This window comes from Anoplolepis gracilipes, chromosome 10, assembly GCF_047496725.1.
Source record: "Anoplolepis gracilipes chromosome 10, ASM4749672v1, whole genome shotgun sequence".
Classification (NCBI taxonomy): domain Eukaryota; kingdom Metazoa; phylum Arthropoda; class Insecta; order Hymenoptera; family Formicidae; genus Anoplolepis; species Anoplolepis gracilipes.
This window is the reverse complement of record NC_132979.1, coordinates 1,339,128-1,356,406: the sequence shown is the minus strand read 5'-3', so window position 1 is coordinate 1,356,406 and position 17,279 is coordinate 1,339,128. Positions and strand designations below refer to the sequence as shown.

At 31.1% G+C, this 17,279-nt stretch overlaps 3 protein-coding genes across 3 annotated transcripts; 1 reads left to right on the top strand and 2 right to left on the bottom strand.

Moving 5' to 3' along the window:
- The first annotated feature begins 3,378 nt into the window (after positions 1 to 3,378).
- Positions 3,379 to 10,880, top strand: Vgn (vitellogenin). Its single transcript, XM_072901471.1, has 7 exons — positions 3,379 to 3,512; positions 3,796 to 4,574; positions 4,771 to 5,697; positions 5,843 to 6,851; positions 6,922 to 8,946; positions 9,506 to 9,946; positions 10,048 to 10,880. Exons 1-7 carry the CDS (start codon positions 3,434 to 3,436, stop codon positions 10,701 to 10,703), a joined length of 5,916 nt encoding a protein of 1,971 aa, XP_072757572.1. The 5' UTR covers positions 3,379 to 3,433; the 3' UTR covers positions 10,704 to 10,880.
- A 1,511-nt stretch (positions 10,881 to 12,391) lies between these two features.
- Positions 12,392 to 13,786, bottom strand: LOC140670135 (spermatogenesis-associated protein 17). Its single transcript, XM_072900684.1, has 4 exons — positions 13,667 to 13,786; positions 13,305 to 13,594; positions 13,019 to 13,248; positions 12,392 to 12,633 (listed from the first exon to the last, which is right to left on the bottom strand). The coding sequence occupies exons 1-3, from the start codon at positions 13,784 to 13,786 to the stop codon at positions 13,158 to 13,160; spliced, it is 501 nt and encodes a 166-aa protein (XP_072756785.1). The 3' UTR covers positions 12,392 to 12,633; positions 13,019 to 13,157.
- Positions 13,787 to 14,205: 419 nt separating this feature from the next.
- LOC140670134 (uncharacterized) lies at positions 14,206 to 16,344 on the bottom strand. The gene is made up of 4 exons (XM_072900683.1): positions 16,046 to 16,344; positions 15,443 to 15,659; positions 14,811 to 14,975; positions 14,206 to 14,431 (listed from the first exon to the last, which is right to left on the bottom strand). The coding sequence occupies exons 1-4, from the start codon at positions 16,213 to 16,215 to the stop codon at positions 14,297 to 14,299; spliced, it is 687 nt and encodes a 228-aa protein (XP_072756784.1). The 5' UTR covers positions 16,216 to 16,344; the 3' UTR covers positions 14,206 to 14,296.
- Positions 16,345 to 17,279: the final 935 nt, after the last annotated feature.

Genomic DNA, 17,279 nt, shown 5'->3' with positions numbered 1-17,279 from the left:
CAGATCTATGTTTGCATAAAGAAATTTTTTTTATCGATATATATATATATATATATATATATTGATAAAAAAAATTTCTTTATATATATCAATGATTTTATACCATAAAGTGTATTCTAAATTTTTTGTAAAATGAGTTATTAAGGTATATGAAAATTCTATACGCATTGCATCTTATAGCATAACTACGTGCTAATAAGTCTAATAATTATGGAAATAAATATAGAAATATTTAATAAATTACTGAGAAATATTAAACTAAGAACCTATTCTTATGTATCAAAAGTGAATTTTAAATCGTTTCTTCTCATTCCTGTAAAGTTGCAATTTCGAGCTTACGCCCATCATAAAATTCTTGATATATAATTCATAAAATATGTTTATACAGCGCGTTTTAAGATCCATAGGATAAACTTTGGAAAATAATAGAGAAGAAAATTAGGAGAAAAAAATCAATATTTATCAAGACACGTTTTCTTCGAATTGCCTATAAATAGACAACCGCTCGCACGACAGCATTGCCTTTGATGTCTGACAATACTAGTACACGTTTGTTAAACAAAATAAAAAAAAATAAAAAAACAAAAGAGATAATTTTAAAAAATAAAAAATTAAAATCAAAAATGATTTTCTTAGTGAGACCTATCATCTTCTGAAGTTTGTTTCATGAGCTCTGTAAACACTCTGTATCAAATTTGATTATACATTTTAGAAATATTTTATATCTAATATACATATATGTATATCTTATATTTCTTATCTATGTTTAATATTTTCTCCTAGATTACGTAATATTTTCCATTTTAACAAAGAATTGATTCTTTATTGAATAATCTAATATAAGAGTTGTATATATGTGTACGTGTACGTGTACATATATATATATACAGGGTGTCCCGTAATTAGTGAAAAAACTAATGGCAGATTCTTGAGATCATTTGGAGAAGATTTTTCCTTGGGGAAAATATCAAGGGACGTTATCATTTTTTGAAAGTTTCCAATTTTTGTCGTTATATATCTTTGTAATTAATACTTAAATTAAAATTCTATTAGAGTAAACTCTATCTGAAATTAACCAAAGAATATTTATTTGATAATCTTTTACTTCAAAAAGTTTAGTTTGCGAAAAGCGCCTTTTTCTCAATCACTTATAACTTGGAAATTATTGATGCTTTGACATTTTCACTGAGGAAAAATCATCTCCAAATGATCTCAAGAATCATTAGCGGGTCTTTTACTAATTACGGGACACCCTGTATATAACCCTATTATAAACACTATTTTGTATGTTAGAGATTGAAAGTGTGGAAAATATCAAAGAAGAAAACCTGCATATATGCTTCTTACACATACAGAAGTTTATCGTAGTTTGGAAAAAGACATAGCCATAAAAATGCATTAACAAATATGTTATTTACATGTAGATTTTCTGATCACGTAATTATTAGAAAATATCTGTTGATACCGATATCTTGCGACCTGCGATGCTTTGATATTTTTAACTTTCATTTTCTGTTGAAAAAAAATATACGATAGTTTCACATTACATCCGCAAATATCTCCTGCTGTTTTGCACTGCGTTTTGTACTGCCGATTTAATGTAAGATACAAAAAAATGTAAAATGAAAAAGAATAAAATAAAATAGCATCTTATGACATAGAAATATCTGCGATCGTAAATCGTCTTCAGATACTAAGCAGAAATTCAACACTTACAGAAAATTATCAGTGACGTGTCGCGAATCTATTGCTTTTCTGTTTATTCAACTAAATTAGAAATATGCAACTGTGAAAAATTGCCATTTCTATCTAATGTTACGATTAGAATTAGATAAAAATTGGATACACGGGCGCGCAAACAATCTATTAAATTTTCATATTAAATATGAAATATTAATAAATAAATTTTCATATTAAATTAAAAGAATGTTAATTCTTTTTTATATGAAATATATATGATATATATATATATATATATAATATATATATATGTATATATATATATATATATATATATATTTATATAATTGGATAATACATGGGCGCGCAAACAATCTATTAAATTTTCATATTAAATATGAAATATTAATAAATAAATTTTCATATTAAATTAAAAGAATGTTAATTCTTTTTTATATGAAATATATATGATATATATATATATATAATATATATATATGTATATATATATATATATATATATATATATATATATTTATATAATTGGATAATACATGGGCGCGCAAACAATCTATTAAATTTTCATATTAAATATGAAATATTAATAAATAAATTTTCATATTAAATTAAAAGAATGTTAATTCTTTTTTATATGAAATATATATGATATATATATATATATATATATATATATATATATATATATATAATATATATATATGTATATATATATATATATATATATATTTATATAATTGGATAATACATGGGCGCGCAAACAATCTATTAAATTTTCATATTAAATATGAAATATTAATAAATAAATTTTCATATTAAATTAAAAGAATGTTAATTCTTTTTTATATAAAATATATATGATATATATGATATATATATATATATATATATATTATATAAAAAAGAATTAACATTCTTTTAATTTAATATGAAAATATATATGATATATATGATATATATGATATATATATATATATATATATATATATATATATATATATATATATATATATATTATATAAAAAAGAATTAACATTCTTTTAATTTAATATGAAAATTTATTTATTAATATTTCATATTTAATATAAAAATTTAATATATATATATATATTTTTTTCCTATTTACGAAATTTGCTGCGATTTTTTATTATTTTTCACCGTATTATAATTTCTTGCGCTGAAGATGACTCAAAAATGAGTCGAAACGTCCGCACGTTTATACATAATTAATTCTTTCCTAATATTTACTGGCGTTAATTTGACTCCTAATTGTTTTATTTCTAACGTCTGTACGAATTAATTATGTATAAATACATGATATAAGTACCTACATATATACTCTTTGTACAAGTTTTAGTTCTTTACATTATTATATCAGAATGGAGAGTAATTTTCGATTAATTTCCAATTACATAAAACGCACATTCTATTAAATTTTAATGTAATAATTAAAAAACTGTTCATTGATAGACGTCAATATATTTTAATTTTTAATTGACTAGCAAAGTGTAAATATTATCTTCAATCAAAGTTCTGTCCGGAAGTCCGATGTCATGACCGCAACTCGACTTTCTTGACTATGTTGCAGATGTCAATAAGTAATCTATCGCGCGCGAGGTTAAAAAAATTTGTCACGCGTTTATGAATGATATAGTTTCAAGTTCGCGGACACGGAATCTATGGCCATCGGAAGGTCAAGCTGAGTTGGCACCTCTCGTGGATATAAATTCAATCAATGAGAGGAGGCTTTCATTTCAGATTGAGTATTGGCCACAAAAACACCATGTGGTCTCGTCTCGCTTTAGTTCTAATCGGTAAGTAGACATTAATTTTATTCAATAAATGACAGCTTTTATGAAAATTATGGATAATGAAATTTTCAATAAGAATGTCTAAGAAGAATATTTTTTTTTATAATTTTAAAATTATTATTGTAAAATCTCTGACTTGTATCTCATACACGTACATTGAATATAATTTATGTGCAAGAGCAAATCAAATCTTTTGGGACAATATAATAAAATATTATTTTACAATGAAATATACGAGTATTACGAGTATTATAACCGTAACATATTTATTTTGTTGCTTCAACAGTTAGCATAGCCGTGGGCTACTGCGATCATGGCTACCAACATGCTTGGACGCCAGGCAAGGAGTATAAATATCAGATACAAAGTCAAACGATGACGATCATGGACAACTTAGACCGTGACCAACCCAGTTATAATAAAAAGGCTTCTTCCGGTATTGCGATGAAAGGCGTTCTCGTCATTCAAGCGCAAACACTAGACACGTTGCAAGGAGTAGTTAAGAAACTGCAATATGCTCGCGTGAATAACGAGCAAGACTTGTTCGATGACGAACAGTCTGGCGAGCATCAGAATTCTCCGCAGAACGAATATCACAACGTTCCGATGTCTGGAAAACCGTTCGAAATTAAGCTCAAGCATGGACTGATCCGGGATATATTGGTCAACAAAGATGTACCTGTTTGGGAAGTGAACATGCTGAAGAGTATCGTGGGTCAGCTGCAGGTCGACACGATGGGTGAAAATAGAATACATAGCAGGGACAATCAACTACCTGAAAACGATCAACAGCTATTCGCCTCGTTTAAAGCCATGGAGGATTCCGTCGGTGGTACTTGCGAGGTTCATTACGATATTTCCCCGTTGACCGAGGATGTTATCAACAACAGGCCAGAATTAGTACCTTTACCGGATGTCGGCGAAAACAATAATTTTATCGAGATTAGGAGAACGAAGAATTATAACAAATGCGACCAGCAACTGGGTTATTATTTTAAACAAACTTATCCACCAATGAGTTGGCCGACTGATTCACAAAAATCGCTACATGACGACTCTGTTTCGGTAAGTTAATATTGACTAATGTATAAGCTATTGTAATATTTTAACTGATAAAGCATATCGCATAATTTAGTAATATTCGAAAAAAATGTTTGACGTGATATTTTGAATATCGCTACTTTCCTATATTATACTTCAAAATGCAAATACTGTAGGCAATAAGAAATAAAGTACTAAGACTTATTTGCAATTATTACAGCACGTATCTTCAAACTACATGGTCATCTCGGGCGATCTAAAATCTTTCACTATCCAAACATCCGTGATGTCGGAAAACATATTTGTCAAAGAAGAGTCTTCCATAGGCAATGTTCACAGCAAAATAAATTTAACATTAGTCGAATTGAACAACGTCTCCAATCACATGCAGCAGGAAATGAATAATCTTGTATCAACCGGAAGTCTAGTGTACATGTACAACAACCCGTTTTCTGAATCTTTAGAGGGATACTCACGTAAACCGAGCATCAGTCACAATTCTCGGCAAGTTCAATCGTCCGAGAGTTCCAGCTCCAGCTCCAGCTCAAGTTCTAGTGAGGAGGTACATTTATTAAGACAGTCATACAACAAACACAGGAGCAGCAGCAGCAGTTCCTCCAGTAGTTCAAGTTCCAGTAGCGAGGAAAAAACCAATGCGAATCTCCTGCAATCTAAACCGCGTTTAAATGAAGCTCCGCACAATCCGTTGTTGCCTTTGTTCGTTGGTTTTCATGGAAACAGCATCCAGATGTCCGATAAAATTGACACGATACAAACAGCCGCTAACTTGGCCGTCCAAATAACTGAGGAAACACAAAATTCCGATTTACTAGAAGGCGATACGCTAGAGAAGTTTACGATCTTGCAAAGGCTGCTTTCTATCATGAATACTAATCAGCTCCTGGAGGTACAGCAACGCGCAAATCCAAACGTCCAATCGTCCAATCCTTTATCGAAGGATGTCATTAAAAGGATCCAAGATCAGCTTCTACAAATTATAGGACAAGTAGGAACAGGACCTGCTCTCGAGGTCGTCTCAAAAGCTCTTCAAGAGAAACAGCTTATGGGCAAGAACGCGGCGTTGGTTATTTCGAAAATTCCTAGAGTTACTCGTACACCTACGCCGGAATATTTCAGAGAATTTTTCGTAAGTAAATGTTTACACACAATAAAATTTAAAAGAAAAAAGAAAATCACAATATTTTCAATTTGTAAAAAATCAATAATTATAAATTATTCTTTTGCATCTAAAGTATTAATTTTAATATTTGTGTATTCTGATCTGTATACAGAAAATGATTTCCTCGCCAGAAGTGACGAATCAAAACCGCGTGAACGTAATTGCGCCTATAGCATTCGCTGAATTGATTTATAATGTTCAACATAACAAAAGAAACTATCCAGTACACAGTTTCGGCTCTATGTCCATCTCGAGTAAACAAGTAGAGGAATATATTGACTACTTTGGCCAACAATTAAGCAAAGCCATCCAAGAAAATAATTACCCGCAAATACAGGCGTACATAGTAGCATTGGGTTCTACCGGTAATCCGAAGGCTTTTGCAATTTTCGAACCATATCTGGAAGGCAAACATCCGGTGTCCAAATTCCAACGTTTGCTGATGGTCACCTCGTTATCTCCATTAACCAAAACTTCTTCGAAACTCGCTAGGTCCGTCTTCTTCAAAATCTACTTGAACAAACGGGAAGCTGCTGAGATACGTGTCGCGGCGTTCTACAATCTTATTAAGACCAATCCATCTCTGCCTATATTGCTGGCCATAGCAGAAAACACTAATCACGATAATAGCGCTCAAGTGAACTCTGCCGTTCAGACCACCATAAAGAGTTTGGCTAATTTGAAACAGTGGGAGTCGCACCAAATCGCTGGCAAAGCTCGCTTGGCTAGAAAATTATTAAGTCGTACACATTACGATAATGTCGCGACCGGAGGCATCTACGTGGACTCAAATAATGAGAATGATTTACTTCAAAAATTTTATCTTGAAACAATCAGTGACGAGAGCCTAAACAATTTGGCTAAGTATGCACGTTTTGGAGCAAATGATAACTTTGGTAACTGGGGAGTAGAATATTCATTGTCAAATCTTAAAGAATTTTTACAACATTATCCGGAAAATAAACAAGAAGGTCAGAAAAAAACGGTCGCCGAAAAGCTTGTGCGCGAGTTTGGCATTAAGCCCGATCAAATAGAGAAATTAGAAGGATATATTTCGAGCTTCGCGTATAAAACGTTCTTGTTACCCTTCAACAAGAACGAGTTACAAAAAATTATGTTGAGTAAGTATAAATTTTGTTTTAAAAAGCTTTATTTTTAGACATATAAATTGTAATTGATATTGCATTACAGATGCGAAGGATATCGCGCAAAAGTATCAAGGACAACAGATGAATCATCTACAGAGTCACGACAAAGTAATTAGCTTCCCGACGGAAAGCGGCCTGCCTTTTACTTATACCGTACGGAAACCAGTTTTGCAGAAAGTTGATACAAGAAATACGGAAGCAGACGTTAATAACCGCGATAAAACCGTGAAAGGCGTGCTTAATGTGTTACTTGCCCGTAGAATACAAAACAGATTTGGTTTCACGACACCTTTCGAGCATCACCAATATCTCGCCGGTATCGATAAAAATATTCATATACAGCTACCAATGGAATACAAGCTTCTGCATCAATCTACTAAAAATCAGTTCACCGTGGAGGTGAAATCATCGCAACCGAATTCGCAGACTCAGAAATTGGTGCACATAAGTACCGTTCCCTTTATCACGCAGCACGACATCCTGAATCTTCAACCATTATCTCACGACAAAAACAGGAAAATAATAACCTCTGGTACATGGCAAGACGTCTCGCGTCGAACCGTTTCGTTCGGAGCGGGTGTATTCAATGTTGTAGCTGAACACGATAAAGAAGTGGCAGAGTCACCAAATAATAACGTAAATGTGATGAAGCTGTTAACTCTTCCGAATAAAAAAGATGTCCATTACAGGAAGGTTGATGTATTGATAAATAACAATGCGGCAAGACAGGGGATACGCTTGAACGTCGTATACGATCAAGGCAATACCAATAATGCTGCAAACCAGCAACACGAATCACAGAGATCGCAAATGTTTACAGACATCCAATTTGATAAACAACCAAACAGCGAAGTGAGAAGAAATCAATTCCTGACGGAACTCAACGAAAATCTTCAATCTACCAACAATCACGTTGTCGACATAAATTTGGAATACCCGACATTACAGGAACAGAAGAATCAAGTTCTCACTGTCGGTGTAGGACATAACAAGGCAACCAACAAATATTATGGTCTTTTATACTGGAACGGCAAATCGGTGAATGCTCAATCTCTTGATCATGAATGTATCGCTATTGGAAGTGCAGTAGTACCGCAAAGAACTCTAAATTACGATGAAATGCTCAACCGTGAACAAAAAACCAATTTTGAGTTAGAGCTACAATTACAATCAAATCATACTAGTAAAAAAGAAAAAGTGCATGTCAATGGAAATTTGATCCGAAGTAACGATCTGAAGAATATAATAAAAAATTCTGAAACAGTCCACAAATGTCAAAGAGACATTCAACAAGGCAACAAAGGGTCGCGAAATTGTTATAAGGCCATTCTGCTCGCCGAGATAACAGATCGATTGAAGTTCTCAATGCATGTCGAAAAGCAAGAGGGTAAACTTTATTCAGCCCTTCTCGACTGGCTTCATCGCTTGTACAACGTAATAGTGAAATCAATAAAATCACACGAGAATAACAAGAAAACTCAATATCCAACTATCGATATGGAACTAAAAGTATCACCTTATCATGATAAAGCGGATGTAGTTCTACTTAGTTCTAACATGGATGTTACTCTTTCCTTATTCAATCCTTCCAATATACAATTAAGGGTACAACAACCGTTGCCAGAATTGTCATCACAATTGTCACAACAAGTGTCATCGCATTCATTATTAAAATTAGCAAAACAATTAGCGTCGGAAACATCACCGCACTCATCGGAGTCATTGGAATTGGTACCTAAAATAAGATCCAACCCATTGTTTGACTTAGTACTACAAACCTTAACAACTACATTGCCATTGGAACCATCGCAAAATGTACTACGACTATTGGGACAGAATTCAAATGAAGTATCATTACAATGGTCACCGACATCAATGTTATGGCAATTAGCATCGGGATTGACATCGCAATTAGCACCGGAATTGTCATCGCAATTAATATCGATATGGTCATCGCAATTAGTATCGAAATGGTTACCGCAATCGACATTGAAATCGCTAATACAAGGGAAAGTGTTATCGCTTAACAAGCAAATCGAACATATATCACAACAATCGGAGCAACAAGGTGAGTTGTAGATGTAGATTTTAAATAAAAATATCGGTTAAAATATTCAAATAATATTAAAATATTTAAATAATATTTATTATACATTTTGGTTTACTTTGGGCCTTTAAAGTAAAGTGTCGAACGTACAAAAACATAAAAAATATAAAAATTGTATATAATAGGCACGTATATAATGGAACGAAATATTAAGAAAGAAGACATATATTTTTTATTTCGATTTAATATATTAATAGCATATATTTTAATTGAAAATAAGGTAACACTCAAATGATAACACCGGAAACTGATGATTTCTGATCGTATTTTACGATCATATTCACATTTCATCTCTTAATATTTTCTCAACTATTCTATAAGCATATACTTTTACAATTATTATTATATTAATAAAATAGATTATTTATTGCGCCGCTATTTATCTTGTCATTTTGTTGCATTATAATTTGGATTAAAGCACATTATTATGTGACATGTTATGTATAACGAGTGTGTATTTCGTATGTACAGATAAGTCATTTAAAATTTCGTAACGCAATATTACTTAATTTTTTTCCAGATATATGTTCTATCACCAGAAACCAAGTTGTTACTTTCGACGGTAAATCCTATCCCTATCATTCCACAAAATCAGAACAAGAGTGGCACACAGTCTTTCTTCATGCAAATTCCGATCAACAAACTGGACTAAACCCGAATAAGGTGGACGTGACTGTCGCAGTTGGAGAGAAGAACGGCAAGCACCGGGTTATTTTCTTCTTTGGCAGCAAAGAAGTTCTAGTGCAGAAATCGAATAATGATAATATCGAGGTTTTCATTAATCGACAAAAAGTTAAGGAATTTGTCAACCAAGCCAATCCAGACAAGCAACGCTATCAAGATTCGCAAAACGATCTAACTGTCTCCGTCTATGAACTACCGGACAAATCAATCGAGATTAATTCTAACAAGTATGGAATTACAGCCAAATATAATGGAGAGCGTGTTCAAATTCAGGCAAGTAAAATAGAAAAAAAGAAAGAAAGAAAAATTGATAAATTAAAGATTAGTTATGATAACACAAGACATATAACCTGACATAAATTTTCTCATTACAGGCAGCGGACAGATATCGCAATCACGTATATGGTCTTTGCGGCACCTACGATTTTCAACCCGAGACCGATTTCACCGGCCCTCAGAACTGCATCGCACAGAAACCCGAGGACTTCATTGCCATGTATACTATGATAGAAAACGGCCAGCAAGAATACACTGCGAAGAACAAAGATAAACACTTCGAATGCGTTCAACAATTGTATTATCAGAGCGATGTTATTAGCGACGCAGAGGCGGGAAGATCTCAGACTGGAAAAAATTGGGGCTATCATGACATCACTCGTTACAATACGATTCATGGAGAAAGGAAATATCAACAAAAGCACGGATCAAGCAGCGATTCAAGCAACGATTCAAGCCAGTTAAACCTCCAGTTAACCGGCAATGAAACTCCACTTATTTATCGCACAATAGTCGACAAGGACAATAATGATGAGATCTGTTTATCTGTCAGACCTGTACCAATGTGCGATCAGAGTAGCCGGGCTATGGATATCAAGAGAAAGACGATTGGGCTTCACTGCATGCCGATAAACGAGCAATCTAAGCAACTGAGGGACAGAGTCAACCAAGGAGCTAATCCTGATTTGTCCCATAAAGAGGTCAGCACTACGAAGAAGTATGAAGTTCCTGTCGCTTGCCGAGCTGTTGCTGCATAATCATACAACACGTAGATGTACCGAACGCGCATACTTTAATCGAAAGAAACGACCCTTTTTTCTTTTCTTTCTTCCTTTTTTTTTTTTTTTGTTAGGAAACCGCAAATATATTCTTTTAGTAAATAATTGAAGAAATGTATTGAAGCAATAATAAAGTTGAATATCTTTTCAACGTGATTATCAGTGGTTTTTTCTTTTTTATACCATGTATAAAGTAAATTATAAGCACGTTAGAGTACATGAGATGGATACATTTAAATATCCATACGATCTAATGATAAAGACAAAAGCGGATCTTGTTACTACAAATATATTTGTTTGGATTTTTTAAACTCTTCTAAATTGTAATTGAAAATTTTTAATAATGAATCAAACATAATTTAAATCACGGTGATTTAGTTAAAAGACTATTTCATTTATAACTTTATTTATAATACTCTCACATTTTCTATTGTCTGCAAATTTTGATACAAACATTTACGGAATATTTATGCCATTGTTAAAAGAACGCTTGTTTTTAATTATACTGATAATGAATAATTTTAAATTATAATTATAATGAATAATATCCTTTCTTTTAGAAAAAAAAAACTTGATTTATTACAACAAAAACCAAACTCTTACTCTTAATTTCTAAAAATAAAATATAATTTAGATTTATAAAGTTATAAAGGAATGAAATTGCACAAATATTCTCAATATGAAAAAAAGAGAAAAAAATAGACGATAAAATTATCTAGCCGTCGTTATGCAAACAGTCTTTAAATACAAAACAGTGATTTATTTGCAAAGAATTATCAATGACCTGTTACGAACCTATGCTCTCTGTCTTCCTGTTTATCGATTAAATAGTAAATGCATCAAATACATTGTGAAAACACAGCTGTGGAAGATTGAAAAGTCAAATCTAATGTTATGATTAGAATTATATAAGAGAATGACGAGATAAACAATCTAAACAGTTTATTATAAATTTTCAGACTAAATACAAATTGCAATTCAGATTTGTTTCTTTTAATGTTTAGCAAAATATAATTCAATTGTATAATTTTGTATTATTATAAATGTAAAAAATAAACACGTTTAATAATAAATAAAAGTAAAAAAAATGTTTAATATATTGATAGTATATCAATATATAATTCATTTCTTTTTATGTTGTATTTAGAAAACAACTATTTGCAATGAAAATCATTATGCAGTTAAAGAGATCATCTTATTGATAATCGTGATTAATTAGATAACAATGTCTTGTGAGATATAATGGCTGGAAATCTTGCAAAGATAAATATTATAAATAATTTTATTTATATAATTGTTGGGTATATATAAAACATTATTGTAAATTTCCTTCAAAGTTTTGTGCAGTCTCAGTAAAACCTAAACTATTACTTTTGTCCCGAAAAAATTGAGAGTGCTTGTCACAGTCTGGGAAATGGATGACAAAAAAGTTTATCTGCAGAAATTGGTTACTTTAATAATTATTTAAAATATATACTAAATTAGACATAGCATTAATGTAAAACTTTTCTTTATTTATAATTAATTATTAATAATCGTTTTTTTTATTAATTAAAAGTATGCAATAACCTAAAGTTTAAACTATTTTTATTTTTCATTTTTATATGTTTAGAAACCATAATATACAATCAAATAAATTAAAAACGGGAGAAAAGTAGGGAGGAGATTATATCAATATGTATAAATTTCTTTTTTTGGTCTCAAGGCTTTGAAAAGATAAGATTGTGGATTGGACAGTTTAAATGAAGTCGATGCATCTGGCAATCCATTTTATTAATAGCTTCGTACAATTCACTTGGTTGTATCTGCGAGAAATTTTGCAAATATTTTCCGGGACACTTATGTTTTTGCTGACGGCCTGAGATTTTATTTTCCATGATACTTTTATTTCTTTCTTTGTAAGATTGATCTGAAGAAAATATAGACAAAGAAAAAGACAATTATTATCTTTAAAATACTAAAAAGCGTATATTTAATTTTAACTATAAAATTAAAATAGGTATAGAATAAAATTTTGAAAAATTAGTATTATACACATAATTATGATCTAGTTTGTTAATCAGCTGTACTTTTAAAAATGGACTTGTTCCCGGCTTGTAACCTTTTCTCAAACTCTCGAATCTCTTTTTCGCATTTCTCGAAATAAGTGCCACGAAAAATTAAAGAAGGTTTACGATCGATTTGACAGTCTTTGCAAATAGATTTCGATTTGAAAATATATCGATCGTATTCGAGACACTTCAACATTTCTTCGATGTATGTGAATCGGGTTTTATCAATTCTTGTGATGATACCTGGACGACACTTGGTCCTCAGTAGATGATGCAGCTTCAGAAAGACATTGTGTGAGCAATATTTGGATCATATTAAATTTTAAATTGTAAAAAAATCATAATCCAAGTCGCGCAAAAGTCTAGAGAAAATTTAAACATTTTATTTTACTTTAAATAGGATGAATAAAATCCCAAGCATCGCTTCTTGTTCAGTTACGTTTTCCGCGTATTCGAGTTCTCCTTGTCTAAATCTATAAAAAGATAGTGCATGCTAACAACATCAAACAATGAATGCATGCAAACATACTTTTTCATATTTTCTAAAGTTTCATCGTTCTTGGTATAAACGTTTTTCAACCATCGGCGTAATTCTAGAGAGTTTATCCGTGTCTTTCTAATCCAGTAGCCTCTCCAAACAGCTTGAATCCTCGTTGCCATGCTATTATAATAATTTTGCCACATCTGCTGAACATATTGAATCAAATATTGATCGGTGAACATCCTGGCACGATAACCACGCCAATGACGTTGTAGAATCGTCGCGTTTTCGTGAAGTCTACGGAGGTGATTGCGAGTGATAATGCTACGAAACCAAGCCTAGAATTTAGAAACTTTGAAATTTATGTTTATTAGTACCTCTAATTATTATGGCAGATTACTGTGATTAACCTGAATTTTACGAGCCGCGATAAAATGTAGTCGTCTCGACGATTCAGCTAAATCATGTTTAACTTTAATCGCGTTTTGCAATTCAACAGGATTAATTATGAATCTCAACATCGATGCCATTCTTAGTCATCTTATTATTTGATAATAATAAATATATAGAGACTATCATTTTTTAAAGAACAATCAATATGAATATAGCTTAATTTATAGAAAGTTGTATACAATATATACATTGGATATACAAATTCATATGATAATAATGATATAAAAATATATATATTATTATATATTCATTTAAAGAAAATACTGGAATAATTTTTTCTCAATCATACTTACAAATAAATAATATAGAAAATATACAATATAGAATGAAAATAAATCGAAAGACATAGTCCGCTTATAATATTGACACTATTCTAAATAGAAGAAATAATTCTATTTATTTGATTGATAATTCTATTTAAAAAAAAAAAAAAAACAACAATGTTAATATAGGATCTCAAAAAACACATTTAAAATTATTACGCTTTTTTAATAAATATTTTAATCATATATTTTGAAGCATTTTTTCATAAGACATATCTTGAATTTTGATGTTTGTATGGAACATTTTTTTCATGTAAGAAGTGATTACAGTATTCCTGTATATATCAGAATCATTAAGAGCGAAGTAGATACAAACATCAAGAATGCCCCTCCGGCTGCTACAAAAACGCTCTTTTTTTTCTTTTGCGGAATCCTCGCCACTACGTGAAAGTCCCGGGACTGTAACAGAAATATTCATAAATGTTATATATCACACCACATAGCGATTCCATAATCTTCTCGAGGTCAGTGATTCGTGGCTTCTTAATCGGTACGTAAGATTACTATAATTAATTTCTTCATACCATCACGTTATAGTCATCTAAATGAAGCTGTGTGTAACAAGTAATTACGTTGCGAGGATCGAATTAAATAAGCAAATCGATTTAAAAATTATATGAATTATTGGTAAATTTTAATTAAATATAACGACATTGGTATTAATAGATTTTCGTCGCAATTATAATACAATGTACTTAAAGTTTCATGTTTACGAGCAATATGATTAATAGTTAACAGAGAGAAAGGAGAGTGAAAATAAACGAAGATTTATTTATACCGAAATTTCGAGGCTCTGTGTTTTTCGGACAAGTTCGTCCAATTTCTCTCCTCTATCGATTAGCTTTTGAACTCCATCCATCAACAGATGACGTACCTCGGTTAATTCTTCTTCTAACCTCGAGATTAGATTTTTAGAATCGACATCTTGACGGTTGTACTCTTCCTGCAATAATGTCGATTTTATTTTTTATATTGACATATTTTTTTTATATCTTATCTATTTTCTTTTATCAGCGCAATATAGAATCGCTTATTTCAGAAGAGAAAATTACATTATAAAATTTTTTTAGTAAGGTTCAAGCAGAATTTTTAAACTATTGTGATATTTTACATGACATACAGTCAGATGTGATAATTAGGTATGGATTGAGAATTGAAAACAAAAGGTTTCTCATAAAATGTAGATATACTGTATTTACAGACTGTATTTATATATTTATAAGATTTATTATATTGTATATACATGTATTGTTAAATTTCTTACAGATAAATTAAAAATGTATCATTATGTGCAATTATATCGAAATTGGAATTTTATAAGATGCTGAAAACAATATTGACTTTATATTACTGCTCCCTTTCATCTTATGTGCTATATATATATATATATAATTATATTTTATCACTTACAATTATTCTTTTCAAAGGTTTCGAGAGATCAGCCACCGCGATGTTGGTCAGATCTTTTGACAAGTCCGCCAATATCGGCAATTCTCTGTAAACACTCCGCAACCTCTGCAGAAATATTTGAGAGCAAGATTCTAATTGTATTGTTGACGAAGGACAATTCGATCTCGATGTCAGACAGGCGTAATGAAGTTCCCCGATCAACACATGTACCGTATATCTATAGAAAAATTCGACTTTCTGCTCGTTATAGATTAAATAACAACATATAAAAAGTAAAGTAATCTTATCCCACATAATTAATCCACACACACACAAACATAAACATCGCGACTTACTACATAATTCACAAGTTATTATGTAATACTTGTTTAGCGCGAGTATACCATAACAAGGAAAACTGCTGACACTCGTTTAATATATCTCATAGTATATTTAACATTTTTCTTTAATCGAAAAACAACTTTAGAAATGTGCGAAAGCTCCGCTACCATAAATCTCAATCAATTATTACGTAATACGTGTCCTTCTCGAATTCATGTATGATACGTAAAGCATGTGTGCGTGGTCGAATATATAAACTAATGCAAATAAAGGGGATCTTACTTGCCCCGATCAACGCTGATTTTGTCGTCTTCGACCGTCTTTAGATTGTCGACGGTACTGAGGGTGAGAGTACGGTAGATCGGGTCCTGATCCGCAGGATAATCCGCCACGATCCTGCAGCCAGACTTTTCCCAGAGAGCCACCAGAGCGTAATGCACTGTCCCGTTCATTTTGATCAAAATGGAGAAGACAGTCTCGTCGTGGCCGAGAATGACAGGCCGACTGACTATCGCACATTCACAGACAACAGAGGCGGCGAATACCGACGCCGCCGGCTATTTGTGTCAGCTCGGCTTGTAACCGAGTCCAATGAGTAATGAAAGAGGTTTTGATAAGGTCGATAACAACACGCTCGTATCATGTTGTATGCTACATGAACATTGGCCAATTATACAAACGTTCCTGCAAGAGACAAATTCCCTGCATCGCTCCATTGATCATCATTGTTTAGCGATTTCTCGATTTTTATCAATGTCGCGAAGAGTTTATCTGTCACCTGATTAGACAATTCAATATATACCTAATATCAAAGATATATATCTTTCGGCTTGAAATCACAGGTCAGATGAAGAGCTAATTCTTAGAAAGAGATGTATGCAATTTTTCATTTTAAATAATTTTAAGTGAAATAGTCTTAAAAGATAGGATATTATTATATATAAATATTTATATAATTTATCCGCGAAATTTATTTGATATTATATAATGTATCATCTACATACGTTTGTATATATACATATATATTAATCGAGCTATATATGTATATGCTTATTTTCTCAATTATTTTTTACAACAAATAACTACAATATAAAATTCTTAGTAATCTATTAAATTACATTAGATAAAGACACAGATTATGAAATCAATTGCGATCCGACCATTCGCGATCTCTTAATAATTCATTGATTCTTTGTGAGTTTATTCAGAGTTAGTTGATGTTAAATTATTTAATTAAGTTCTTTTAATTACAGTTCCATGGTCTTTTAAAATTATCTTTTCTAACTCTTTTCTAGCAAATTTATATTATTTTTATTACCAATTCTATTTTTGTTCATTTTATGTAGAAATACAGAATTTATTAAGTTTTTATTTCTTTTTTCTTTTATATATATTTTTATTATAATGTAAAAAAATTAATGTGTAAATAAATTTTTTATTTTCTTGAAAATATAAAAGCTTAAATTCTGAAAGTATTTATATACTTATTGATTCTTATTCATTATTTCTTCCATTT

Excerpts from the sequence above, each read along its gene's own strand:
- Vgn (XM_072901471.1), top strand. The coding sequence starts at position 3,434 with ATGAGAGGAGGCTTTCATTTCAGATTGAGTATTGGCCACAAAAACACC. Across the intron at positions 6,852-6,921 it reads GTTACAAAAAATTATGTTGA|ATGCGAAGGATATCGCGCAA; the intron begins GTAAGTATAAAT and ends ATTGCATTACAG. Across the intron at positions 9,947-10,047 it reads GCGTGTTCAAATTCAGGCAA|CGGACAGATATCGCAATCAC; the intron begins GTAAAATAGAAA and ends CATTACAGGCAG.
- LOC140670134 (XM_072900683.1), bottom strand. The coding sequence starts at position 16,215 with ATGAACGGGACAGTGCATTACGCTCTGGTGGCTCTCTGGGAAAAGTCT. Across the intron at positions 15,660-16,045 it reads ATCAGCGTTGATCGGGGCAA|ATATACGGTACATGTGTTGA; the intron begins GTAAGATCCCCT and ends ATTTTTCTATAG. Across the intron at positions 14,976-15,442 it reads AACCTTTGAAAAGAATAATT|GAAGAGTACAACCGTCAAGA; the intron begins GTAAGTGATAAA and ends ACATTATTGCAG.
- LOC140670135 (XM_072900684.1), bottom strand. The coding sequence starts at position 13,786 with ATGGCATCGATGTTGAGATTCATAATTAATCCTGTTGAATTGCAAAAC. Across the intron at positions 13,595-13,666 it reads TCGCGGCTCGTAAAATTCAG|GCTTGGTTTCGTAGCATTAT; the intron begins GTTAATCACAGT and ends TCTAAATTCTAG. Across the intron at positions 13,249-13,304 it reads ACTTTAGAAAATATGAAAAA|ATTTAGACAAGGAGAACTCG; the intron begins GTATGTTTGCAT and ends ATCTTTTTATAG.